The sequence below is a fragment of the Mus musculus genome, chromosome X (genome assembly GCF_000001635.26).
Source record: "Mus musculus strain C57BL/6J chromosome X, GRCm38.p6 C57BL/6J".
NCBI lineage: Eukaryota > Metazoa > Chordata > Mammalia > Rodentia > Muridae > Mus > Mus musculus.
Genome location: NC_000086.7, coordinates 167,302,850 through 167,330,678, shown reverse-complemented (window position 1 = coordinate 167,330,678; position 27,829 = coordinate 167,302,850). Strand labels below are relative to the sequence as shown.

The 27,829-nt window shown below is 39.9% G+C and overlaps 1 protein-coding gene across 8 annotated transcripts; it reads left to right on the top strand.

Annotated features, from left to right (window-relative positions):
- The first annotated feature begins 104 nt into the window (after window positions 1–104).
- On the top strand, window positions 105–27,299 carry Tlr7 (toll-like receptor 7). Of its 8 annotated transcripts, none has more exons than XM_011247785.2 (5): window positions 105–278; window positions 580–678; window positions 21,318–21,398; window positions 21,823–21,890; window positions 22,194–27,299. In XM_011247785.2, the coding sequence occupies exons 4-5, from the start codon at window positions 21,888–21,890 to the stop codon at window positions 25,341–25,343; spliced, it is 3,153 nt and encodes a 1,050-aa protein (XP_011246087.1). In that variant the 5' UTR covers window positions 105–278; window positions 580–678; window positions 21,318–21,398; window positions 21,823–21,887; the 3' UTR covers window positions 25,344–27,299. The 8 variants fall into 8 exon arrangements, with proteins under 8 accessions (XP_011246087.1, XP_011246088.1, XP_006528776.1 ...); NM_001290755.1 differs by having other exon boundaries at window positions 108–242; window positions 22,194–25,753; XM_011247786.2 differs by lacking the exon at window positions 21,318–21,398.
- Window positions 27,300–27,829: the final 530 nt, after the last annotated feature.

Genomic DNA, 27,829 nt, shown 5'->3' with positions numbered 1-27,829 from the left:
AACTCTAGTGATTAAAAAAAAAAAAAAAAAAAAAAGAGGAGCCGGGTGTTTCTGCAACCCCCGTGTGGTGTAAGTTAAGTAGTCATGCTCCTTCCTGCCCTCCTCCCACTACCCAGCCTCAATTTTGTATTTGGAAAGCCCAAAGCACGCAGCTCAAAGGCTCTGCGAGTCTCGGTTTTCTGTTGCCTTCTCTCTGTCTCAGAGGACTCCATCTATAGAACCACTCTATGCCTTCAAGAAAGGTATTTTAAACACTGGGACACATTTCGATAATTTCAGTAAGTAGATGTACGTGCTGTTACAAGGGAATGGGGGTGAGAAGAGAAGGAATCCAAACCGTAAGCCAAAAAATGTTTTAGAATGTAATGAAAATAATGTTGTAGTCTAAAATGTCAATTCGTCCAAGACAGATTTTCAGTCAGATTGGAAACAGTTTCCTGGAGTCTGACTTTCTTGTATCTAACTTTAATGAAATGAATACTATATGTATTCTCAACAGCACATTTATAAAACAGTGTTGCCAGTGTGTCTTTGCTGCCTTTCAAGTGTCACATTGGATGTCTCTGTTTCTCACTGCAGATGTCCTTGGCTCCCTTCTCAGGATGATCCTGGCCTATCTCTGACTCTCTTCTCCTCCACCAGACCTCTTGATTCCATTTTGAAAGAAAACTGAAAATGGTAAGAACAGTTTATGGAGCCTGATTTTGTCATTGCTCATCTTTGTGCTAAGAACTGGCAAGAAAAGTATTTAGGAATTGTTCAGGGATGAAGATGTAGCTCAGCAGTACAACACTTGCCCGTAGTCCCTGGGTTCCATGCCCAGAGTGTTGTTTCCTAGGAGAAACTGCTTTGTGATGTTTCATAATCAAAATGAATCAATGTAGTATTTCATAATTTGGGATTAGTCATTGTTTGCTCTGTCCAACTTCTTACATGCTCAGTACATACTGTAGTGAGCAAGAGTAGATGTTTGAATTGAGAATTTTAATTTTTTAAAAAAAAATTCTCCAGTTTGATCTTTAAAGTCATGCAGGCCCCTAAAGTGACTTAATGTGTTTCCTACCATATGTTGCTATCTGAATGACTGTACAGAAAGAATGGATTCAGGAGACATGAAGAACAGGGATTTGGGGGACGCCCCCTGCTCTACTGCTGTCAAAGATGCTCAGAGTTTGCAATTAGATGAAATGGGGTTTCAGGGATGAGCATGTCCAGGGTAGAGGCCTCAGGATGCACTTAGACTCAATTCCTAACACAATCAGAACACATGGGATTTAAAGCAAAGGGTGGGCAGCAGTCAGTAGATGGAAAAGTACTAAGAGGAAATTTCAGGCATATGGTGTGTGTGGTGGGGGGATGGGGTTCTAGCTAATTTAGTCTGACAGAATTCTTGTTGGAGGCTGGCCAGGATGCCGCAGCATTTCCTGGAGGAAGAGGAGAGTCAGAATGCTCAGATCCAGTGAAGGGCTGGGGCATGGAAGATGTAGGGAGGTTAGGGGTGGGGTGTGGTCATAAGCCAAGGAAGGGTTTTTGATAAAAGGACTTAGCAAGATCACTGCTTGAGCTGGGCAGAACAAAGAAGGCATAAAGCCCCCATTCCAAGGTCTAGGGCTCACAGAAGCCTGGCTGAAGTTCAGGCAAGCCGGGTCTGACCATGCATGAGCACTATGCTCTCTCCTTGGTCATCTTACAGAGACACAGTGAAGCTCCATACATCGTTCAAAACCTTTGCACATGGTCATTAGGTAGACCAAAATCAGACAAAGCTTCTTCTGAAATGATTTTTTTTCACCCACGCTAGACTCAATCAAACGGTATTCATTAGCAGCACACTGTGATTTCCAGATCATCACTTTGGCCCCAAACTCAGTGTCTAAGACCTGATGATGCATTACCATGAGACCATACTAGTACAAAGGAAGCAACTGCTTTGAGTTTCATTTCCTAGAAACTCAGATGTCTATTTTAATGCATGCACATGACCACATCTGTCTTTGCCCCTCTAAGAGTGGCATGCTAGGAGGATGGTTTAAAAAAGGAGTTTAATTCATTGGCCACTTACTGTAAGTCAAGGCTCGTGCTTCTGTTTTGGCCTCAAAGCTGGTCTGAGGCACAGGTCAAGAAACTGAGGCTGGAGAGTTTAAAGAGAGGACACAGTCCTTGAAACCCACATCCTGAAGCTGGGCCTCTAAGATTGCTCTGTTCTTCCAAGACCAAGCTTAGCATGCACTTTCACCCAGTGACACTCAACAGATGTGAGCTTCATTGGGATATCAGTCTACAAACTAAGGGAAAATTGGTATACTTCTACATGAAAAATCATAAAAACAATTTCCAAAAGAAGTACTAAAGACCCAAACTAAGGGGAAATCTGTGTACTTGTACGTGAGAATCCCTAAAAGCAATTTCAGAAGAAGTACAAATGGCCCAAAAGTAAAGAGAAAATATCCAGTCTTGGCAATAGTCACATCATATGCTTTCATCTGGAAATTTCATTTCTAGAAATTCTAGTTAAAGATTTTCTTGTAGGTGGTGAACTATTTACCAAAATAGTATATGCAACAAGACAAAGGAAAACTGTCTCACCAGAGGAAAAGGTTTCACCACTGTGGGGCACTTACTAAATGAAATGTTATAGAGTCATCAAGTCAGATTTTGAAAAAAGAAAAGAGTAGTGAATAATTGAAGAAGATACTCACAATGTAATTTTAATTTAAAGACAAGGCAAAGTTATGGGACAGTAAGGGCAGTTTGTTTTCTGATGTTTTAATGCACATACTAGACAAGTGCTGGATGCTTACTAAATACTGGATAAAATTTATGGTTATGGTTTATACAAATAATGTGCTATATACCTTTATTTTGTAAAACAGCCATGAATTATAACCATTTTAAAGATCTAAATTTTTATTTATGCATTATTAATTTATGTGAATGCCTCTGTGTGTGTGCCTCTGTGTGCATGTGTGTTTGACTGTGTACATCTATGTGTACTATGTACACACAGGTGCCTGCTCGAGCAAAAACACCTGTGGGACTCACAGGGTCTGGAGTTATAAGTAGTTGTGACATATCTGGTATGGGTGCTGGGAAGTGAACCCTGCAGTAAGTTCTCTTAAAAGCTGAGCCATCTCTTCAGCTACCATTATAACTGATTTAGCTGCCCAGTTATAGGTCAAGTGCTATCCGAAAGCCAGAGTTCTTACATGGCAGACTAAGGATTTGAAACCAAATCTCCCTTCTGGCAAAGCACTGGCTATTATGAATCTGTTTCTCACTATATGGAATAGATGGGAAATCAATCAACATTGGAAGAAAACAATACTAAACTGTTTGTAGTGGCCAAGCAGTTAGTTTTAAAAGTGAAATAGATGTTTTAACTACAGATACTGCTTTTCATGGCTAAATAAAGGTGCAAAAAGGCATTTACTACATTAATTAAATATAATTGTTTTTGAAAGTTGGAAGTTCTCAGAATTACAAGTTATCATTCCAGATTAATCAGCTAGCCTCTTTGAAACCCAAGAATAGATTATTTCATAATTATTATCACATCATTACACAAAAGTTTGTGTATGAGTTTGAGTTTTTCATGTGAGGGTGGTTGGAGGGTTACTCACTAGAAATGAATGCTGTTCGATGGTGGAGTACTTTCCTGGCACAGAAAGGCATTAGTTCCAACCCTCAGTACTGCTAAGCAAAGAAATAAAAAGTAATTGAAACTTATCAATGGGGAAATTACTAATCCATTGTACTGGAATGTTAAATTCAAATTTCCATGCTCACAAAATAGTGCTCTTGTTTGTGTCTACAGCTGTTTTTGGACTAAGATGGTCAACTAGTCAATGAAGTGAATGTTGTCCAGAGCTGTATGACTTACAAAATTTAAAATGATCCTTGCAGAAACGACTTTTCCACTCTGTGGTTTATGGAAATCAAAGAGATGCAAAGCTAAAGGTCACATACAGTTTAATTTCATGTGGTCCTTGATGACTATAATACATAGTAATTGAGGAAGACCTATTAACTTAAGAATGTATATTCGTTTATTCGTTTAGCTTTAATACTGAAGCTGAAATGGAAGAAAGTCTATATATATTTTTTTAAATAGTATGCTTTCTAAAAAGTTGGTTCACTTTTAAATCACTTTGTCCTTTACTTTTTTTAATGCAATGGGAGTTTGGTACCCAGGGAGTCTACATGTTTCAGAGACTAGCATATGATCATAACTATTTCGAAATTAGTAAAAAGAAGCTATTTTGTCATAAATCTAGTAAGAAAAATTTTAGTGAACTTTCAGTCCATAAAAGGCAACTTCCCTATTCACAGCACTTGGGCTACCCCCAGAGCAGTTTACTTATGACAGATCCCATTAACACAACACCATTCAGTGTTATCAATTTAGCAAAGGCCCAGTTGAAATTCAGGGACTTCCAATAAGGTCTACTCACTCCTGCCTTCTTCTATGTGCCTCTCTGCTTCTCCCCAGCCAGGCTGTCATCACCTCTGGATCACCTCTGGAGAAAGAGGACAAAAAAGGGTATGGGAAAGAGAAATACTATAGGCAATGACTTTGTTCTTAACAGGAAACCCCTATAGATCAATAAATCTGTGTGCTGCTGAACGCCTCTCTTTATATTCCTCTTGGAACTTAGAAATCATTATACCTTCAAAGTACTTCTGGTAGGCAGCCAGTTCCCATTACGTCCATCACTGCCATCTTGGTCTTGTGCTTTCCCTTAACAGCCTCTCACTGGTCTCCATATTTGCCCATTTGCTCTTTATTTTCTGTTCTCCATACCATGCTACAAGACAAAGATCTGCTTGCAGTCAGCTGGAAAGCATGCAGTGGCCCTGCATCTCACTCACAACAGAGACCAGCATCCCAAGAATGATAGAAATGTACCTGCACGCTTGGGCTCCTCTCTGACTTCATCTTCTATTTTCCTTATACTCCTCCTTTGACCATTGTGTGACTAGTCCACAATGTGTCTACTTTGGGATGCTTGAAGAAGGTGCTTCCTTCTGTCTGGAATGCTTTTTCTTTGAATATCCACATGGACAGCTCCCTCTTTTCACAAATATTGATTGAAACATCACATTTCAATGTTACTTGTCTAGGCCACTATATTTATGGTCAAATCTCTACACTACATTCTTGATCTCCTTTCCTATAGCCTATAACCATAAAACTTACCATTTAACTTCCAGTGTAACCTGGAACAGGTGCTTTTTTTTTGTGTGTTAGAAAACTTCCTCTCTAGAAGTGTAAAACTTCCTTGTCTTGACCACCATTATATCCCATGCCCCAAAAAGAGCTCTTGGAGATAATCAGTAAATGCTTCCTGCTTCAGGAGTTTGAGGCATGATGACTACCAAAAGCTGAGATCAGCCTGGACTATATAGTTATGTCCAAATAGTGGCATGCAAAAAAAAACATTGTCTATTTTTAAATTTTCTACAGTTATTGTTGGGTTTTTAATAGTTCCTCCGTAATAAAAACAGCAACACATTCTGGTAAAGAAAAATCCCAAAATGTATGACATGAAATTATAAGTCTTCTTGATCAAGTTATATGGCTCAGCATATCTAAAGATACTTGCTGAGCAAACAGGACAACCTGAGTTCCACCCCTAGAATCCTTGTCAAGGTAGAAGAAGAGAGCTGGAGAGAGAGAGAGAAAGAGGGAGAGAGAGAGAGAGAGAGAGAGAGAGAGAGAGAGAGAGAGAGAGGAGAAGGGGAAGGGAGAAGGGAGAAGGGAGGGGAGGGGAGAGAGAGGTCTCGATAGGAAAGAATATAGTAAAGGAAAGAAAATAGTAAAGGATACTTTGTTTCATTTTTTAATTAGATATTTTCTTTATTTACATTTCAAATGTCATCCCCTTTCCTAGTTTTCTCTCTGAAAATCCTCTATCCCCTCCCCCCCCCCTGCACCCCAACCCACTTACTCCTGCTTCCTGGCCCTGGCATTCCCCTATACTGGGGCATAGAACCTTCACAGGACCATACCACTGCTTGGAAAAATTGATGTGACCTTTGAAGTCTTCCACACTTTTCTCTGAAAGTAAAATACATGTCCACCTATTTTTCATGAACTAAGCACATGTTAGAGTCATCCTGATGCTACCTTTAAAATCTACTTTTTTTTTTTTTTGAAGACAAGATCTCTGTAACTCTCCTTTGGCCTTAGGCAACTGAGGGCTGGAGTATTTTTCTTACTTAATTTTAGATCTTGCAAGCTTTTCAGTAGCAATATCTGTACCTCTTCCACATGCTGTTAAAAGAATATTTGCTACTCCATTACTAGTGGTTTCCTATTTTTAACAACTCTAACAAGTTGATAGCTATTTATTTTGTTCTTACTGTATCAAAGTGGTAATTCAAACTGATGAAAAAGTTTCCTATGTGGACATGGACTGCTTGATATTTTTTTTTGAGGTTGCATTAGTTCATAGTGCCATGTAATTATTAAGAAATTATTATTGTGGTTTAAAGTTTTCTTTCCTTCCTTCCTTCCTTCCTTCCTTCCTTCCTTTCTTTCTTTCTTTCTTTTTTCTTTCTTTCTGCCTTTCATTTTTCTTTCTTCTTCTTTCCTTTGTAGTACTGGAAAGTAAACTAACTCAGGCTGTTAAATATAACTAGCATGTGCTCTACCACCTACAGTCCCTACTTAGACTTGATAATCTTGAAACTGCAATTGCCTGAAGTTGCCTGAAGTTCTGGAGGGATGTGAGCGCCCCCCAGCTGAGGACAGTTACTGGTAGATAAGTTTCAATGAGCTCAAAAGTCCCAAAGTAAGTACAACAGAGAATGATTGGCTGACTTCCCATTCACAAGGTGTTAACTCCTGGGACAAATAAACATGAGTAGAAGTCTCCCAAATCCTGACAGTGTTGAAACTTCTTGGGAGACACAAACCACTCAACTTCTTTACTATTCACCAGTTTCCAGCAACGTTGCATCTCTTCCTCACACCTCAGACTACAACCATGCCTCACTCATGAACAATGTTTGGAAGATAAAAATTTGCAAAGCATGAAGTTGGGTACAGTTTGGTAACTGTGGCTTCCAATCACTAGTCATATATATATATATGCTTGTGAACACTGAATGGGAATTTAATGGTGATCTGGAATCAGGAGGCTTTGAATCTGAGTTTGAGGTTGAGTCCTACCACTAAAGTCCTAGTACATCTGTTCTCTGTTCTCACCATGTTGACTAATTATTGCACCTCCGAACTGATTGCTTCCCACTGTAAACAGAAGCTTCTCTGACCTAAGTTGAGAGCAGCAACAGTTTAAGAGTAGAAACAAAATCACGCACAAGGCGATTTAGTATCATGACCATTTAGGAAACTAAAAACAGCATCTTCTACACTAAGGATTTTAACGGTTGAAGTCATGGGCTTTAGACCATGATTACAGTACCAGGCATGAAATTACCTCATGTGGAGCAGGTCTCAATCCAATCAGAAAATAGCTGTTGCATAACAGTTGTACCATTATTGCATATCTTACCTTGGTGGTTGGTACTGTGACATGTAGAATATGGTGCTGGGTCAAATCATTGAGTTTTTCTCCTACAGCAGCTGACATAGCATATTCTGGCACTATGCGCATACAGGCAGCACTCACTGGACAGAGGATTATTTAAAAAAAAGTACTATTTAATGGGAAGGGGACATGTCGCAAGGGATATGATAGAGTTGAAGGAGGGAACTAGGATGGATATGATCATGTTTTATTATGTATGAAATAATTACAGTTTCAAAACTATGTAGCTGGATGGTGAGGTTATTGCAATTTTGAAGACTTGTTTGTTCTTGCTTCTGTTTGAAGGGTAGCTGAGCAGCAGTGCGTGCAGACCTGTCAGCCCTTGTCCTCTGATTTTTCAGTGACATGGATTTCCCTGAGGCAGAGAGAGTTCTGGTTCCAAGATGTAGCCAGCTCTCTCCATCCATCTGTACATAAATAGGCATGAATTAGAAGGACTAGTGAATCACTGGGAGTAAGAGGGTGAGGTAAAAATCATAAAAGTAATTATGTAATTCATAAAATATCGTAAGGAAACCCATCATTATGGATCATTAATGTATGTTTTAAAAAAAAAGGAAGGAAAGAAAGAAAACAAATAGGCTTTGGGCAAGATGGCAATGGAGTCCTTTGCTTCCTAATTGGGTAGGAATGAGGACCTGAGTCATTTTCTCCCTTTCAATGGTGTCTAGCACTGGCTAGATTGCCAGGAGTGTTTGTTGGGTGATGACCTTATTATAGAGATTCCTTCTAAGAAAGTGATTTTGAACTTATAAATTCATAAAAATACCTAAGGCAGCATTTCTAGGCAGAGGATGGAATTTTTAAGGAACATTGAAGCCAATTAAAATTTATATTATTTCCCTCTTCAGCCCAGCCCCATCCAAAACATATGAATACTTTCTATAATTTTTGTTTTAATTTCTTTATGGTACCAAAGATTGATCCCAGGACCTCATGCATGCTTGGCAAACTTTCACACAGATCCATATCAATAGATTTCTGCTTTATATTCTGTTTTGAGACAGGTTCTTGATAAGTTTGTTTGGCTGGTATCGAACTTGCCATCTTCCTACCTCTACGTCCCAAGCAGTGGGCTTACATCCCTGCACTACCTGACTTGAATACTTTTCTAATACTTGCAAATTGCACTTATGAAAATGTCTTTTGCACTTGTATCGCAAACAATATTAAAGAGGACAAGCCCAAGACATTAGAGTACCAGGAGTCATTTAATCCAAAAGGAAATTAACAAAAAATGCAAACACAAGTTATCCAGAGTTTGTTTATTGTGACTACATGAGGCAACGGACAGGTGATCGATCATAACTGAATTTGCATCTTAGGTTGCAATGGCCTCTCAGTTCTGCACTTCTTCCTCGGTAAAATAAACATATTTATGTGCTATTTCAACTTCAGTGTGAAGAGTTAGAGATGTTATCCAAATGGTATGTCTATTTTAACAACTGGCACTCGCTAAGAATAAAAGGCAGCCATTAGACAGTGTGTGCATACACAAACCAATGATTCATGGCTGCTCCACATGAATTCTGCATTTTCCATTTTAGCAAATGAGGTGATTTACTGAGAGAATAGAAACACCTGTGCATAGAAAATTGCACATTTCCATTTAGACCATAATTACTTCTGTAATTAAGCATCCAAATTTACCCAGTACATTTGCATGTGTAATTAGCTTTGATTCATTATCAAAGCCAGGCCTATGTCACAGGGTATTATACCGTTTTATAAATCAAATTACTGAAAGAAGCATGTCTTTAGGCATTCATTGTTTCCCCCTCCCCAAAAACAAGTAAAGCAAAATAATGTGGATGAGTTGTAACACACACACACACACACACACACACACACACACACACGAGGGAGGGAGAGAGAGGGGGGTTGGCTTTACATTTCAAAATTGTGGTAATTGAAATTAACATATTTTTTAAACTTTAAACAAGAACCTCCTAGTGTTTCTTAAAGAGGGAAATTTCTAACAGAATAAAGAACCATTTTTCTATTTTTAAAACCATGCTTTCCAGACAGTCTTTTGAATTTGGCAGCCTCAGGAAAGCATGCTTTCCCTTTAATAACAAATTTAGAAAGGCCCTGTCCAGACAGTGCATTTGTGGCCCTCAGCTGCTCGCTCAGAGCCCAACTTTTCACACTGCAGTTCAGGTTCCTACTGGCAGGAGTCTCCGTGCAAACTTTGCAGGTATCCAAGTCCGAGGCTTGCAGTGCAGCCTGCATGGGAAGGCAGGAGAAGTTTCAGATGCTTTATAATCTTCGAAGGGTCAGTTCTGCCTGAGCTCATCCACTGATCATAGGACATGTGTGCTGGTAACCTTCTTTTGGCTGTATCTATTCCCAGATGACACGGATAAACTCTGTGCTTTCACTAGAGATAACAACTAGAAGCAAGGATAATGACAGAGTCTTAATGAAGATTCACTTCCGTGCCCTTCTGAACTACACATCAACCCCTTCGTTTAGAGGCCCAACTCCTTCTCAGTCACTCCTTGTACACTTAATAGATAGAATCTGATCTTCAATCTGTTCAGACATAGGCCAATAACTATTCCCTCCTGAAGACAGAGTGGGTTCATGAGCTCTACCTCTTACCCTGGGGATTGATAGGCACTTAGTAGTCTCTGTGGAAGGAGAGACCTTGTCCTCAGTGCTGTAGACACTCTTAAGATGCCCGTTGCTCTTGGTAATAACCCTTGTCCAAGCTCCAGTATGCAACCCTAATGAAACACACTGGGTCACCAACCCACACACAAAAAATCTGATGTTCAGGGCAAAAACTTTGCTAGCTATGATAATAGAATGTGGGACATCTGGAGGATTTTTTTTTAAGTTTAAGGCTTTGATTCCCTTAGCACATCTTTCCTTTGTACTCAACTATGTGGCTGGCTGGCATCATCAAAATGGAGTATATGTAAAGACAAACACATTTTGGGGGCTTAAATGTGTTTGTTCTCTGCTAATATAGGGAGAAAGGAATAGTATAGTAAGCAGCTAGGAGAATGAGAATGGGGCCTTGGTTACCTGAGTCCCACCTTACATACCTTACAGCATGTTTGCTTTTTCACTTTCTCAGAAATGAATCCACTCCTTGGAATTGAGAGGTATACAACATTTTAAAATCAGCCACGTGATTAGATTTACAGGTTTTACCAGAGATTCGATTTCTTTTTATCCTTGCTGAACTTGGATTTAAATGTGTTTAGAGTTAATGTCATGCACAACTGAAGATTTTGTCTAGTTTTCATCTAGGGGTCTGTAGATTATGACTCATAGGTTCAACCTGCTTTTGTTATCACTGAACCTTGTAATTCTGATGTTGTGTGCTACGTGGGTCTTTAAGTACCTACATAATAATAAGAATATTGCCAAGTATTTATTCTTGCATTTATTCCTTTGAGACCAGGGCTTACACTGTATATCCTAGGCTGATTCAGAAATCAAAAAATTTTTGCTTTTATGTAAAATGTTTGCCAACTCCTGATCTATATCAATGTCTCATAGAACCTTCTGCAATAATGAAGATGTCTCGAATCTATGTCCTTAAATACAGTAGCCATAAGCCTGGTAGGGCTTTGGAGGCACTTCAATTACAGTTAGTGTGACTGTGCAACTGAATTTTTTTTATTAGGTATTTTCCTCAAATTTTAATAAACTTAAAATGGCATAGCCACAAAGTGACTCATGGCTATCACATTAGAGCAGTTCCAGACCGTTTGCAGCCTAAGGACTCCATGTCCTTTCTTTTCTGTGTTTTGTGTTCCTCTCTCAAATGGATCATGGGTCCTGAGGCTGTGTGAGTCAAAGGGAAGACAAAATTCTTAATCAGATTTCTGTCCTGAACTGCCTTTTACTGTCTCCTAGCAAATGCTTAATGGAAAGCACTTGAAAACAATGCACACAAGCAGACAGCCATTTCCTCTAAGGCGATACTTTCTCTACCTATTATGTCTGCCTTTGTTTGTGGCTCTTTCAAATTAAAGAACGTCTTAATCAACTTTGCACTCTGGGCTGCAGACAGACAAAATCTCTCTGCACAAAGCTATATTTCTTTCCGGCCCTCTTGAAGACTCGCCAGCTTCTCTTTTTGTTCATGTCACTCACAAGACTGCTAAACCACAGGAAGGAGTGTCCAGCACACACTGTCTTTGTGAACACTGCTGAGCCATTTCCCATAAAAGCCAACTTGGTCTGCACATAGTCTTCCTTTCAACACAGCACAAACTGATCTTCTACTAAGTGTCCATGCATGACAGCAGAAAGCTAGCCACCAGTTTTTCAGCCTCCAATATCTGAGTCTTTCTCACAGGTAGCCTGACAAAATCAACATCATACAATTTAAGCTTTCTTATGTTTGGCAACCCATTTATAAATCCTAGAATTTAAAATTAGGTTTTTATGTGTGCAAAGAGAAATCAATGAACAGATTTAACGTAACAGTGTTTTAAGTTCTCATAAATCTCTAGAAACCAGTAATTCAGGGCCATTGTATAAACCCTACTCAATGAGGTCACAAAAATGATGGACTTATATGATCTGAATCATTCAGTCTGTTGCTGTACAACCCGAACACATTTTCCTCCTTTGGACCCTCAAAGAAGGCTGCCAGCAACATTGTCCATATTAAAAGAAGCCCCATGGAAGTACATGGAAAGGAAGAGGAATATCTTCCCTGCTTAAGAAGAGATTTCACAAGTTCAGTGCATGTCTTCCTCTCACATCCTGTTTGCAAGAGCTGGGTCACATGGTCACATTTATTGGCAACAGAGCATGGGAATGCAAGCATTTTTTTCAAAGCAGGTATTTGCTCAGTGCAAAAAATAGAGATTTTTGTCTGTGTCAGATGAGGAAAAGTAGGGAAAGATGTTTTCAGACTCTAAGAGTAATTGAAGTAATTGACAGTATGAAAAAAAATCTACAGAACAAGAACAGTATATATTTAAAATAGATCTAATGAAAGGGCAAACATTTTGTTTGGAAAAACTTCTGGAGTTTTACATTGTATTTTACATTTATATAGTTTCCTCCACCCATTATACCTTAAGTGCACAGACTATGTAATTTTCTATGTACCTAATACATAACCACCAGTGAAAGAATGCATGTGAATAAATGGATATTGTATTTTGGGTATGAATTGCCCATCTCAAGGTCATAGGTTTGAACACTTGGTCTCTAGTTGCTGGTGCTGATTTGGAGGTTGTACTACCTGGAAGAGGTAGAGTCTTGCTGGAGGATGTAGGTCACCTAGGAGGTGAGCTTTGAGATTTTGTAGACACCATCCGCCACTTCTTGTCCCCTCTATCTTATGCCTGCAGATACAGTGTGACAGACAAGTGGCCTCATACTGCAACCAATATGGACAGAGATGCATTCAGTGCTGTGATAAACTGACATCTGCTGGCATGATAGACAAAATAAACCCATCTTCGCTTCAGTTGCCTCCGTTGATTTTTTTTTGGGGGGGGGTCACAGTTATTCTTTAAAGTAATTAATAAAGCAGAATTCTGATATTTGCTTATATTTCATCTCTCACTGAGTACTTGGTAAATCACTACCTAAAGTAGAGTTGGAGCACAGCATAATCTATGTTGTCACGGACCATGTCATATCCATCAGTCATATAGACTGGATACATATGTCCTCTACATTGTATCTGCATCTGTTATTTTCCTATGGGAGGTCTAAGCAATGGATCTGGCTCAGAGATAGGTAGTGAACATCCAAACCAGTACTGGGAGCCAGCCAGTTCTTCTTGCTCATAATCCAGCAATCCCTCTACAGCTCCACGTAGAATCCTCCTGTCCTGTGCTGTAGGACATGAGAGGGTGGATTTGAACTGGGCATTTTTTTTTGAGATAGGGTTTCTCTGTATAGCCTTGGCTGTCCTGGAACTCACTTTGTAGACCAGGCTGGCCTCGAACTCAGAAATCCGCCTGCCTCTGCCTCCCAAGTGCTGGGATTAAAGGAGTGCGTCACCACGCCCAGCAAGAACTGGGCATTTTGAAAGCAGAGCCTCTTAACCTCTATCCACAAGGGAGCTTTGGGCAGATAGAAGAGGTAAAAGGAGATGTATGTTGAGCCTGGGGATATAGCTTGAAGAACTTCCCTAAGGAGATACTCTTTTCTCTATTTTTATTTCATTTGCAAAGATGTTTTGTCTGCAGATATATGTGTGCAGTACCCACCCAGTTCAGAGGAGCATGTAGGAATACCTGGAACGAGAGTTGCAGATAACTGGGAGTTGTCATGTGGATGCTGAGAATCAAACCTGGATCCTCTGGTAGAGGGGCCAGTGTTTTTAGTCACTTGGCCATCTTTTCAACACCAGGGAATATGCTTTGTAAAGTATTTTTGTTTACTTTGATATTAATTAATTAATTAATTCATTCATTCATTCATTTAATCATGTGTTCATTGTTCACTTGTATATTTAGCAACACAATGGAGTACTAGTTAAGTGCAAGAAAATCTCATTATGCTAAGTGCTATTAAGTCTAATACAGAAGAGACTCCTCTCTGTGTCTCAGTTGATTTATCCATAAAATAGTTCGAAATGTCAAATTGCTTCCTCCTAATCTAGTTGATAGCCATACGACACAACTGAATGAGTGTGAAGGAGAATCTTGACCTAAACTAGAAAGCTACTTGTACACATTTAAATCCCACCAGAGTAGAAAACCCTGTGTACTCTTGCAGAAATGCTTGTGTTTTAAATTAGAAATTACTGCTCCTGGGAGCCAATAGGTATCATGCCATACCAGGTGTATTCCTGATACTTTCTGAAGTCTTAAAGATTCCAAAAATCTTTCCACTCTCAGTGACTTTGAATAAAAGACTGAAAACGTGTAGTTCTCCATCCTTAGCTGACATTGTAAAAATTGAAACACTTAGATGCTTTCTGACCTGTGCTAAGTACTGTCTAACTCTACTTGTACCGTGTGTATCACTGTTACGATGTGTGAGGTTTATAGATTGTTGGTCAGGGTAGCCTTTCCTCTCTGGAAATGTGTCACTTGAGCTGATACTGAGGAGTAGAAATTACCTCCCCACAGGAAGAAGAGAAAGACAATGTCAGGAAGAGGAAACATCAGGCGGCAAGAGTGACATGGTTATTAGCTTGGCTTGAATGCGGAACAGAAAGCAGGCCAGATGGCTAGTATATGGGGAAAGGGGAGAGATGATTTAAGGTCAGACAAGGCAATTAGAGTCAGGCCGTGCACAATGTAAACAATGAAAAGACTTTGTATTTTATTCAGTGGGAAGGTAGAAATGACTCTAGTTGATCAGGTTCATGTTGAATGCTCTAACGCTGCTTGATAAATGAATCCTAGAGAATAGGGAAAGCAGGAAGATGAGTTTGCTCTGTTTGGCAGCACTATAGAGTCCACATGCGAGCAAATGACTAATTGGACAAAGGAAGATAATAGTAGACTAGGAGAAAAGTGGGCAGCTGCTAGAAGCATTGAGAAACCAGCGGGGAAAGGCTCTCTGATTAAATTTGCCTTTGAATTTGGAGTATGTCAGTGTGTAAAATGCTACATTTCACAGTCATTGTCTGGGTTAGTTATGCCCAGTGACAGGCTAGAGTCAATAAATACTGGGTCACAGGAGAAATTCTATGCACCTATCCCTAACTGATCACTCATGACATCAGCCTTGTATCTCAAAACTGGCCAGGTGGCAACACTTGCACAAATGAAATTTACAAATTCTTGGCTGGAGAAATGGCTCAGCAGTTAAGTCTTCGGCTCTTCCAGAGGACCAGGTTTCAGATCACAGCACCCAGAGATTACAGCAGCAGATGGCAGTTCTCAACTGTCTGGAATCCAGGGCTCCAACACCGTCTGCTGACTCCTATAGACACTGCACACATGTGCTACCCTTGGAATAAACACTTACACATAAAAACAAAAGCAAATAAATATTTTAAAAGAAATTGAAAAATGCTAATAACAAGACAACTAATGAGGGAGATCATTTTGGGGATTTGGTTATCTTTTTATTAGATATTTTCTTTATTTACATTTCAAATGTGATCCCCTTTCCTAGTTTTCCCTCTGAAAGCCCCCTATCTCCTCCCCCTCTCCCTGTTCCCCAACCTACCCACTCCTGCTTCCTGGCCTTACTATACTGGGGCATAGAACCTTCACAGGACCAAGGGCCTCTCCTCCCATTGATGTCCAACTAGGCCATCTTCTGCTACATTTGCAGCTAGAGCCAGGTGTCCCACCATGTGTTTTCTTTGGTGGGGGGTGGTGGTTATTAAACATCAGCCCACCGCTAGTTAAATTCTGACTCCATTTGTTTATGATTAAGCTTCCTTAGAGTCTTCATTTTCTTTTTTCAAAATCTATTTAATTGAATTGGCCTATACCACTTCTTCCTCCTGTCCTCACTTCAGCCCCTCCCAGCTACTTTCCCTCAATCCCTTCCCGTGCTCCTCTGGTCTCACATGTTGGTAATGAGTTTTTCTTTGATTATATGTGCTATGTGTATATATGTATACATACATATACACATACACATATATATCCTATTGAGTCCATTTTTGTTCTTTGTGTATATCTGGTTTGAAGGCTGATGACTTTGCAGTAAACAGTCAGTGAGGGGCTCATCCCTGGATAAGATAATTCTCACTCTCCCAGTACTCAATAATTGCCTGTAGATCTTGTCTAGGCAAAGCCTGTAAGAGGATCCCTCTTCCATGTTAACATGGACATTGATATTACCATTGTTCTGGTCTTTTGTATGTAGCTATGTTTAGGGAAAACTATTTCATTGATATTACCATTGTTCTGGTCTTTTGTACGTAGCTATGTTTAGGGGAAACTATTTCATAGCAGACTTCCCAGTATTCTGACTTTTACATTCTTTCTGCCCTCTTTCTCAAGTGTTCCTTGAGCCATAGATGCGCTAGAGCTGGCATGTAGATGTATCAGTTTGGGCTGCACTCCCTGAGATCAGTTGGTCTCTGCATTGTGTCTAGTTTTGGCTTTCTGTACTAGTTTCAATTTGTGATAAAGAGGGGTGATAGCTATAATCATCTGAGTTTTGAGGATATAAGAATAAGATTTAGAATATAGTAAGAAATTGTGCTGGTCTAGCAAAGTGGTAGTAGTAATAGATCCCTTTCTAAGATCCATGACTGCACTATCCCTGGGCTAGGTTTCCAGCACCAGGTATAATTGCCCTTCTGTTGAGTGGGCAATTATTGGATGGCTGTTGGTTGCCACTAAGAAGTGATTGCCATTTATTGCACCTTTATGCGTATCTTGCCATGCTGGTCACTGACATGGTTCATATGCATCACAGCTGGATAGGGATGTTTGTTGCTCCTCCTTGACAGTTTGCGTAGAATTACCTGGTCCCACGGAAGCTAGGCTGCAGAAAGGAGACCTTCCTGTCAGATCCAGCTGCAGTCACCTAAGCCATGTGTACTAAGTGTGTGATGTCTTCAGCAATAGAGCACCCTTAAGTCCATGAAAGGTGACTAAGGATAACATCAATAATTTACTGGACTATCCTGATCAGCATTTAGTATCTTGTAAGTGATACTGGAATTTTTTCTTTTAACTTATGGGAGCACTGTCAACCTAAGTGACTTAACTTCTTAAAAAAATGTATGTGTGCCTGTATCTGTATATATTTTTAAATATAGATACATATGTTATATACATACATATATAATATATACAATTATACACAATCTATTCTGTACTGACCTCCCTCCTTCCTTCCATGTTGGAGTCCCCTCCACATTATTCCATTTGTTACTTTTATCACCCATATGTTGCTATTTTCCTCCCACTCACTCCCAGCTATATCCCCTTATAATTCCTAGTTTCTATGATTGCTCTATGTTGTGTACTCACATCTGAAGATTTGGAGCTATGAACTTCAGATGAGAGAGAACATGTGGCCTCTGTCATTCTGGGTCTAGATTATGTGTAATCTTTCTAGGTTCACCCATGTACCTACAAAGTTTCTTATTTACCTTTTCTTTGCAGCCAAATAGTATTCCATTTGTGTATATGTTCATTTCCTGGCCATTGGGATTAAGATGACAATAAACACAGCTGAGTAAATATCTGTGTAGTAAGATATGTGGAATCCTTTGGACATATGCCAGTGGTGGAGGATGACTTCAAGGAAGCAGCTTCTCAGACATAACAGGGATGATGTATATCCAAACTCACAGTGGTTGCAACAGCATGTGAAACATGACAGACAAAATCCTACCATGGTAAGGGGAGGTAGGCATGGAATCCACCACTCCCTGAGGAGTGATTGGCATTTGATAGCTGCTGGAAAACCACATTCCTCAGCAAGCTCCACTGCCAAGAATAGTCAGGTAACACAAACCAGACTCTGTAGAAGAGAAAAAGAAGAAAGAAACTCAAAGTTGCATGGGTAGGGAGGCAAAGGTAGAGGGTGGGAGGGATTGAGAGAGGTGAATATGATTAAAGCTCACTACATAAAATTCTCAAAGTATGCAATGAGATAGTTATTTAAAGAACTAGTGAAATTCTGTTTGGTGACCATGATAGGGAAAAGTACTTTAAGTAGAAGCTGGAAAAATGTCTCAGCTTTCTGCTCTTTCAAGGGACAAGTGGTCATTACCCAGCACTCAAGTCAAAAGGATCACCCCTGCTTGAAAGAGCTCCAGGGATTCTGATGGCCTCCGAAGCCGCTTGAACAGACATGGAACTCACACACAGAGACACACAGATAGAGATATCTCTTTCCCTTCCTTCCTCCCTCCCTTCCTCCCCCTCTCTCCCTTCCTTCTTCCTTACCCCTCCCTCTAGAAATCTTTAAAAAAATAACCTATACAGGCAAGATTTGGCTTCAAAATAAAATCTTAAATTCATGTTATAGAAAAGAAAACCATCTAAAACACTCTGTAGTGGGACTGTGATTGAAGGTGAGAAAGATTTTTGGATAATGTGGGTGAGAAGCATGAGATCCTAGGGATAACGTTTTGGAATAGTCACAGCTGATATTGTGTCAACAGAAAATGGGAAAGCATGGACTGGACAGATGGCTTAGTGGACTGAACAGAACACTGGCTGTTGTTCTTCCAGAGGATCCAGATTAAATTCCCAGCACCTATATGGAGATGTACAATTGTTATGTCTCTCCAGTTTTTTCAGACACCATAGTGTTACAGACACATATGCAGACAAAACATGCATACACATAAAGTTTTTAAAAACTTTAAAGGTGGAAAAGCAAAAAGAATGCTGAAAAAGACAATGAAGGAGCTCCTTCATACTCACTAAATGTGTGTGTGTGTGTGTGTGTGTGTGTGTGTGTGTGTGTGTGTATACTTGTCCATGAACAGGCACACATGTGTTTCTGTGCCCGAGGTCAACATTGTCTTCCTCTATCACTCTCCATATTATTGAGAGAAGGTCTCTTGCTAAATCCAAAACTCACTGATTGGCTAGACTGACTGGCTGGTCAGTGAGCTCTAAGGATCAATATTTCTCCTGAGTTCTGGTCCTAATGATGGTATAGCAAGCACATTGTCAATGGAACTATCTCCCAAGACTTTCAATGAATGGTTCTATGGGGAAGAAAATAGAGGGCAGTAAAAGAGAACCGGGAAAACATCATTTGACATAAACTTTAGCTATGTAAAGATCAGTAAAAACAAAACAAACCTGTCACCACCACCATCACAAATAAAAAGCCCTATGATATCATTAAAAGCTATCTTGTACAGTTATTCTCAACCTTCCTAATGCTGAGATCCTTTCATACAGTTCTTCATGTTGTGGTGACTCCCAAGCATAAAGTTATTTTGTTGCTACTTTGTATTTTTGGTTGTGAGTCTAGCCTTTAACGGCTGAGGCATCTCTCCAGCCCTTGTTTCTACTTTAAAACTGTAATTTTGCTACTGCTACGAATGGGAATATACATTTCTGCTATGCAGGATATCAAATATGTGAACTCACAAAAGAGCTGGGACCCACAGGTTGAGAACCTTTGATCCTGCGTTAGGGAAGAGAAAGCTGGAGGAAATTTTGTGGCTTGCTTACCCCTTAGTAAAAGAATTAAGGGATGTAAACATGTGGCTTATTAGATAACACTAATAATAGTCTGTCTCTCAGACTTAGTCAATGGCAGGAAAAAAAATCAGTAGTTGGACTAGAAGTCTGCCATAAAAAATGGGTTGCACCATCCCACATACAAGTACTAGTGACACTGAAAGAGGATTCTGGAGGAGACTACTAACAGACTCCTAAAACCCAAGAGCAAGCCCAGGCTTTAACTCGCTCTGCATTGGTGCCAGTGGATAAACAGAGCTCTTCAGTGTCTCCCATTTAGCACTTGAAAACCTCCTATGCTAAACCTGGATGCTTACATGTATTGCCTGTGTGTGTGTGTGTGTGTGTGTGTGTGTGTGTGTATACATATATATATATATATATATATATATATATATATATATATATATCACATTTTGCTTGAGAGGTTCATAAGTTTAGTCTTAGCACAATGATTAAATATGGTCTCCTTCAGTCCTATTAACATTAATTATACCAGTTGCACCACTAATATGAGGCTGGCTCACCCAGATAGTGCCATGATGATGCTAAAACTTGTTAGAAGGCACACCCTCCAGGTGCAGTCTCTTTCTGGATCAGACCAGCCACTGTAGTAAAACTGGCAGGCCACACCCAGCTACATCCTTTCTCCATCACAATTCTCCCCTCTTCAACTTCCTGGAGATGGGAGCTTCCTGGGAATGGGTTCTTCTGCCCTAGATGGATTCTGGCTAGCAGACAGGAATGGGTTCTTCCAGATAGAAAGCCCTAGATGGATTCTGGCTAGCAGACAGGAATGGGTTCTTCCAGATAGAAAGCCCTAGATGGATTCTGGCTAGCAGACAGGAATGGGTTCTTCCAGATAGAAAGCCCTAGATGGATTCTGGCTAGCAGACAGGAAAAGGGAAAGTGACTTCCAGATACATCGCCTACCTACTAGACCCATTGTTCTTCCAGAAGCTCTTTATCCAAGAATGTCCTTGAGAATTTTCAAACATCCTCCTCAGAAACATCTTTTTTTTTTCAAAAGAAAAAAAAAACATAGTGTTTCTAATCTAATATGGTGATATCAGTAAGCTTTGCACTTATTTTCTAATGGCACAACACCTTCCTATCTCCTTGCTCTCTCACTGAGAACCTTCAAAACCAGATTCCTCTCTCCCCAAGCAGAATAGTTCCTTCCTTCAAATCTTGATGTTTTGTCAGCTCTATGAAACCCTTTGTCTGAAGACTGATCTGACTCTGTGTCTCTCCCTCCAATTAGGTGTCTCAGATCCTGAAACCAAACAAACCCCAGTATGCAGGGAAACTACAACAAATCATCATAGATGTGATTTCTGCAGTGACTTCCAATAGCAATCCAACAAGAGATCCACATGACAGAATGGCAGAAGCATATGTTTAAGAATCAAATGCCATTTAGAAAATCACTTACTATTGCTGAGCTGTGCTTTAAATCAAAATAGAGGGAAAATGGATCTTTTTTTTTTATATTTATCCTTACAATATTAATGGGACTCAACAATCATCAAAGATTTTTACATGTGTTCCAAAAAAGGCTTAGAAAGAAAACATTAATTATACTGAAGTCTTAATGCATTATTTATTTATTTAAATGCATTAGTCTCAAGTGTCTATATTTTTTAGCATTCCTTACCCACATCCCCAAATTTCATACTTTGATGCCTCTCTGTTACAGCACTCTTCGCAGCAACTAATATGTAATGCTGCTTCTGTATCTTAAAAACTGTTTGGGGCAGCAAGAGACATGGCTCAGTGGGTAAGTATGGTGATGTGAATGTGAATGACCCCGTAGGCTCATGTTTGAATACTTGGTTCCCAGTCAGTGGAACTTTTGGCAAGGATTAGGAGGTGTGGCTTTGTTGAAAGAGGTGTGCCACTAGAGGTAGGCTGTGAGATTTCAAAAGTCCATGCCCATCCCAGTCTCATTCCTTCTCTGCCTACAATTTGCAGATAACATGTGAGCTCTCAGCAGCTGCTCCAGTGTCATGCCTACCTGTCTGCTACCATGTTTCCTGTCATGATATCATAAACTAACCCTCTAAAACTCTAGGCAAGAACCAGAGCAAATGCTTTGTTTTCTAAGGTGTTGTGGTCATAGTGGTTCATCACAGCAATAGAAACAGTAATGAGACAGTAAGTGTACTTGTGGACAAGACTGATGACCTGCGTTTGATCTGCAGGATCCACAAGGTGGAAGGAGATAACAGACTCTCACAAGTTATCCTCTGACCGCCACAATCACGTCATGGTATGTGCACACTCACTGACATATGCAAAGCATACTCACACAAGACAAATAAATAAATGTGAAAAAATTCTTGAAGTTTGTTAGAAAGCTAAGATGGTACAAGCAAAACATAAAACCATTATCAAAGTCTTCAGTGGTTAATAAGTACAGTCACAGGGACGGAGGTGCTGTTTACACTATTACAAACAAGACCTGTGTTGTTTAGTTTTAATAATGTACCAAAAGAGAGGAAATAAATGGAACTTCTCAATCATTCCTTGATATATTTTATAACAATAATTTTTTTCTCTCTTTTATTTACAGGTGTTTTCGATGTGGACACGGAAGAGACAAATTTTGATCTTTTTAAATATGCTCTTAGTTTCTAGAGTCTTTGGGTTTCGATGGTTTCCTAAAACTCTACCTTGTGAAGTTAAAGTAAATATCCCAGAGGCCCATGTGATCGTGGACTGCACAGACAAGCATTTGACAGAAATCCCTGAGGGCATTCCCACTAACACCACCAATCTTACCCTTACCATCAACCACATACCAAGCATCTCTCCAGATTCCTTCCGTAGGCTGAACCATCTGGAAGAAATCGATTTAAGATGCAATTGTGTACCTGTTCTACTGGGGTCCAAAGCCAATGTGTGTACCAAGAGGCTGCAGATTAGACCTGGAAGCTTTAGTGGACTCTCTGACTTAAAAGCCCTTTACCTGGATGGAAACCAACTTCTGGAGATACCACAGGATCTGCCATCCAGCTTACATCTTCTGAGCCTTGAGGCTAACAACATCTTCTCCATCACGAAGGAGAATCTAACAGAACTGGTCAACATTGAAACACTCTACCTGGGTCAAAACTGTTATTATCGAAATCCTTGCAATGTTTCCTATTCTATTGAAAAAGATGCTTTCCTAGTTATGAGAAATTTGAAGGTTCTCTCACTAAAAGATAACAATGTCACAGCTGTCCCCACCACTTTGCCACCTAATTTACTAGAGCTCTATCTTTATAACAATATCATTAAGAAAATCCAAGAAAATGATTTTAATAACCTCAATGAGTTGCAAGTTCTTGACCTAAGTGGAAATTGCCCTCGATGTTATAATGTCCCATATCCGTGTACACCGTGTGAAAATAATTCCCCCTTACAGATCCATGACAATGCTTTCAATTCATTGACAGAATTAAAAGTTTTACGTTTACACAGTAATTCTCTTCAGCATGTGCCCCCAACATGGTTTAAAAACATGAGAAACCTCCAGGAACTAGACCTCTCCCAAAACTACTTGGCCAGAGAAATTGAGGAGGCCAAATTTTTGCATTTTCTTCCCAACCTTGTTGAGTTGGATTTTTCTTTCAATTATGAGCTGCAGGTCTACCATGCATCTATAACTTTACCACATTCACTCTCTTCATTGGAAAACTTGAAAATTCTGCGTGTCAAGGGGTATGTCTTTAAAGAGCTGAAAAACTCCAGTCTTTCTGTATTGCACAAGCTTCCCAGGCTGGAAGTTCTTGACCTTGGCACTAACTTCATAAAAATTGCTGACCTCAACATATTCAAACATTTTGAAAACCTCAAACTCATAGACCTTTCAGTGAATAAGATATCTCCTTCAGAAGAGTCAAGAGAAGTTGGCTTTTGTCCTAATGCTCAAACTTCTGTAGACCGTCATGGGCCCCAGGTCCTTGAGGCCTTACACTATTTCCGATACGATGAATATGCACGGAGCTGCAGGTTCAAAAACAAAGAGCCACCTTCTTTCTTGCCTTTGAATGCAGACTGCCACATATATGGGCAGACCTTAGACTTAAGTAGAAATAACATATTTTTTATTAAACCTTCTGATTTTCAGCATCTTTCATTCCTCAAATGCCTCAACTTATCAGGAAACACCATTGGCCAAACTCTTAATGGCAGTGAACTCTGGCCGTTGAGAGAGTTGCGGTACTTAGACTTCTCCAACAACCGGCTTGATTTACTCTACTCAACAGCCTTTGAAGAGCTCCAGAGTCTTGAAGTTCTGGATCTAAGTAGTAACAGCCACTATTTTCAAGCAGAAGGAATTACTCACATGCTAAACTTTACCAAGAAATTACGGCTTCTGGACAAACTCATGATGAATGATAATGACATCTCTACTTCGGCCAGCAGGACCATGGAAAGTGACTCTCTTCGAATTCTGGAGTTCAGAGGCAACCATTTAGATGTTCTATGGAGAGCCGGTGATAACAGATACTTGGACTTCTTCAAGAATTTGTTCAATTTAGAGGTATTAGATATCTCCAGAAATTCCCTGAATTCCTTGCCTCCTGAGGTTTTTGAGGGTATGCCGCCAAATCTAAAGAATCTCTCCTTGGCCAAAAATGGGCTCAAATCTTTCTTTTGGGACAGACTCCAGTTACTGAAGCATTTGGAAATTTTGGACCTCAGCCATAACCAGCTGACAAAAGTACCTGAGAGATTGGCCAACTGTTCCAAAAGTCTCACAACACTGATTCTTAAGCATAATCAAATCAGGCAATTGACAAAATATTTTCTAGAAGATGCTTTGCAATTGCGCTATCTAGACATCAGTTCAAATAAAATCCAGGTCATTCAGAAGACTAGCTTCCCAGAAAATGTCCTCAACAATCTGGAGATGTTGGTTTTACATCACAATCGCTTTCTTTGCAACTGTGATGCTGTGTGGTTTGTCTGGTGGGTTAACCATACAGATGTTACTATTCCATACCTGGCCACTGATGTGACTTGTGTAGGTCCAGGAGCACACAAAGGTCAAAGTGTCATATCCCTTGATCTGTATACGTGTGAGTTAGATCTCACAAACCTGATTCTGTTCTCAGTTTCCATATCATCAGTCCTCTTTCTTATGGTAGTTATGACAACAAGTCACCTCTTTTTCTGGGATATGTGGTACATTTATTATTTTTGGAAAGCAAAGATAAAGGGGTATCAGCATCTGCAATCCATGGAGTCTTGTTATGATGCTTTTATTGTGTATGACACTAAAAACTCAGCTGTGACAGAATGGGTTTTGCAGGAGCTGGTGGCAAAATTGGAAGATCCAAGAGAAAAACACTTCAATTTGTGTCTAGAAGAAAGAGACTGGCTACCAGGACAGCCAGTTCTAGAAAACCTTTCCCAGAGCATACAGCTCAGCAAAAAGACAGTGTTTGTGATGACACAGAAATATGCTAAGACTGAGAGTTTTAAGATGGCATTTTATTTGTCTCATCAGAGGCTCCTGGATGAAAAAGTGGATGTGATTATCTTGATATTCTTGGAAAAGCCTCTTCAGAAGTCTAAGTTTCTTCAGCTCAGGAAGAGACTCTGCAGGAGCTCTGTCCTTGAGTGGCCTGCAAATCCACAGGCTCACCCATACTTCTGGCAGTGCCTGAAAAATGCCCTGACCACAGACAATCATGTGGCTTATAGTCAAATGTTCAAGGAAACAGTCTAGCTCTCTGAAGAATGTCACCACCTAGGACATGCCTTGGTACCTGAAGTTTTCATAAAGGTTTCCATAAATGAAGGTCTGAATTTTTCCTAACAGTTGTCATGGCTCAGATTGGTGGGAAATCATCAATATATGGCTAAGAAATTAAGAAGGGGAGACTGATAGAAGATAATTTCTTTCTTCATGTGCCATGCTCAGTTAAATATTTCCCCTAGCTCAAATCTGAAAAACTGTGCCTAGGAGACAACACAAGGCTTTGATTTATCTGCATACAATTGATAAGAGCCACACATCTGCCCTGAAGAAGTACTAGTAGTTTTAGTAGTAGGGTAAAAATTACACAAGCTTTCTCTCTCTCTGATACTGAACTGTACCAGAGTTCAATGAAATAAAAGCCCAGAGAACTTCTCAGTAAATTGTTTCATTATCATGTAGTATCCACCATGCAATATGCCACAAAAGCAGCTACTGGTACAGGACAGTTGGTAGCTGCTTCAGTGCCTCTTATCATTTTCTTGGGGCCCATTGATGGGTTCTCTTGGAAAATAGGGAAGTTTTTTTTTGTCATTCATGAACATGGTCAACTTAAAAATGGGGAAAATGGAAATATTTTCCCCTCAAGCAAAGTGATGTTCTTTGCATTTGATGATAATTTACCTGCTGAAATATTCTTTTTTTTAATTAGGTATTTTCCTCGTTTACATTTTCAATGCTATCCCAAAGGTCCCCTATACCCACCCCCCCAATCCCCTACCCACCCACTCCCCCTTTTTGGCCCTGGCGTTCCCCTGTACTGGGGCATATAAAGTTTGCAAGTCCAATGGGCCTCTCTTTGCAGTGATGGCCGACTAGGCCATCTTTTGATACATATGCAGCTAGAGACAAGAGCTCCGGGGTACTGGTTAGTTCATATTGTTGTTCCACCTATAGGGTTGCAGTTCCCTTTAGCTCCTTGGGTAATTTCTCTAGCTCCTCCATTGGGGGCCGTGTGACCCATCCAATAGCTGACTGTGATTGATCATCCACTTCTGTGTTTGCTAGGCCCCAGCATAGTCTCACAAGAGAGAGCTATATCTGGGTCCTTTCAGCAAAATCTTGCTAGTGTATGCAATGGTGTCAGCATTTGGAAGCTGATTATAGGATGGATCCCTGCATATGGCAATCACTAGATGGTCCATCTTTTCGTCACACCTCCAAATTTTGTCTCTGTAACTCCTTCCATGGGTGTTTTGTTCCCATTTCTAAGAAAGGGTAAAGTGTCCACACTTTGGTCTTCGTTCTTCTTGAATTTCATGCGTTTGGCAAGTTGTAAAAAAGCCTCGAAGATATGGGTACAGGGAAAAAATTCCTGCTGAAATATTCTATGTGCATGGCCAGAATACTGTTTCCAAAGTAAAATGATCTTTAAAATAACTTCATTAATTGATGTTAGTTTATGAACTAGTACCAATATTTTTCAGTATCTATAACTATCATGCATCAATATCAAGTGGTTTTCATAGTAAGCCCAAAAGGGGGTGGAAAGAATATGTATTTAGTGTTATCAGGGAATAGGAAAATAGATGGATGGTAATTGTATATGTTTACCTCAGTTTGAAAAGATGGGAGAAGAGTTGAAAGAGCTTAACATTGGGAGATCATCTGATTTTGTTTATTTGGTTTGGGGTTTTTTTTGTTGTTGTTGTTGTTTGTTTTATGTGTCTGTGTGTGTGTGTGTGTGTGTGTGTGTGTGTGTCCAGAAGACATTATCAGGAATGATATACACTTCCTTTAAGACAACTCCTATTGACCTGGAAATCAACAATTAAGCTGGACTAGCTGACTGGCAATCCCAGGGATATGCCTGTCTCTGCTTCTTTGGAGTTTTGAGTATCTGCCACTAGATCTGGCATTTTTACATAGGTTATGAAAATCCAACTCTTGCAAATAAAGTGCTTTACTGACTAACCATTCCTCCAACCTGAAAGCATCAATTTTAATTTCAACTTTTTTTCAATTTTTTATTAGATATTTTCTTTCAAATGCTATCCTGAAAGTTCCCTACACCCTAATCCCCTCCCTGCTCCCCTACCCACCCACTTCCACTTCTTGGCCCTGGCATTACCCTATACTGGGGAGTGTAAAGTTTGCAAGACCTAGGATCCTCTCTTCCCAATGATGGCCGACTAGGCCATCTTCTGCTACATATGCAGCTAGAGACACGAGCTCTGGAGGTACTGGCTAGTTCATATTGTTGTTCCACCTATAGGGTTGCAGACCCCTTCAGCTCCTTGGGTACTTTCCCTAGCTCCTCCATTGGGGGCCCTGTGTTCCATCCAATAGATGACTGTGAGCATCCACTTCTGTATTTGCCAGACACTGGCATAGCCTCACATAAGACAGCTATATCAGGGTCCTTTCAGCAAAATCTTGCTGGCATATGCAATAGTGTCTGGGTTTGGTAGCTGATTATAGAATGGATCTCCATCCAAGACCTAATTTCAACTTTC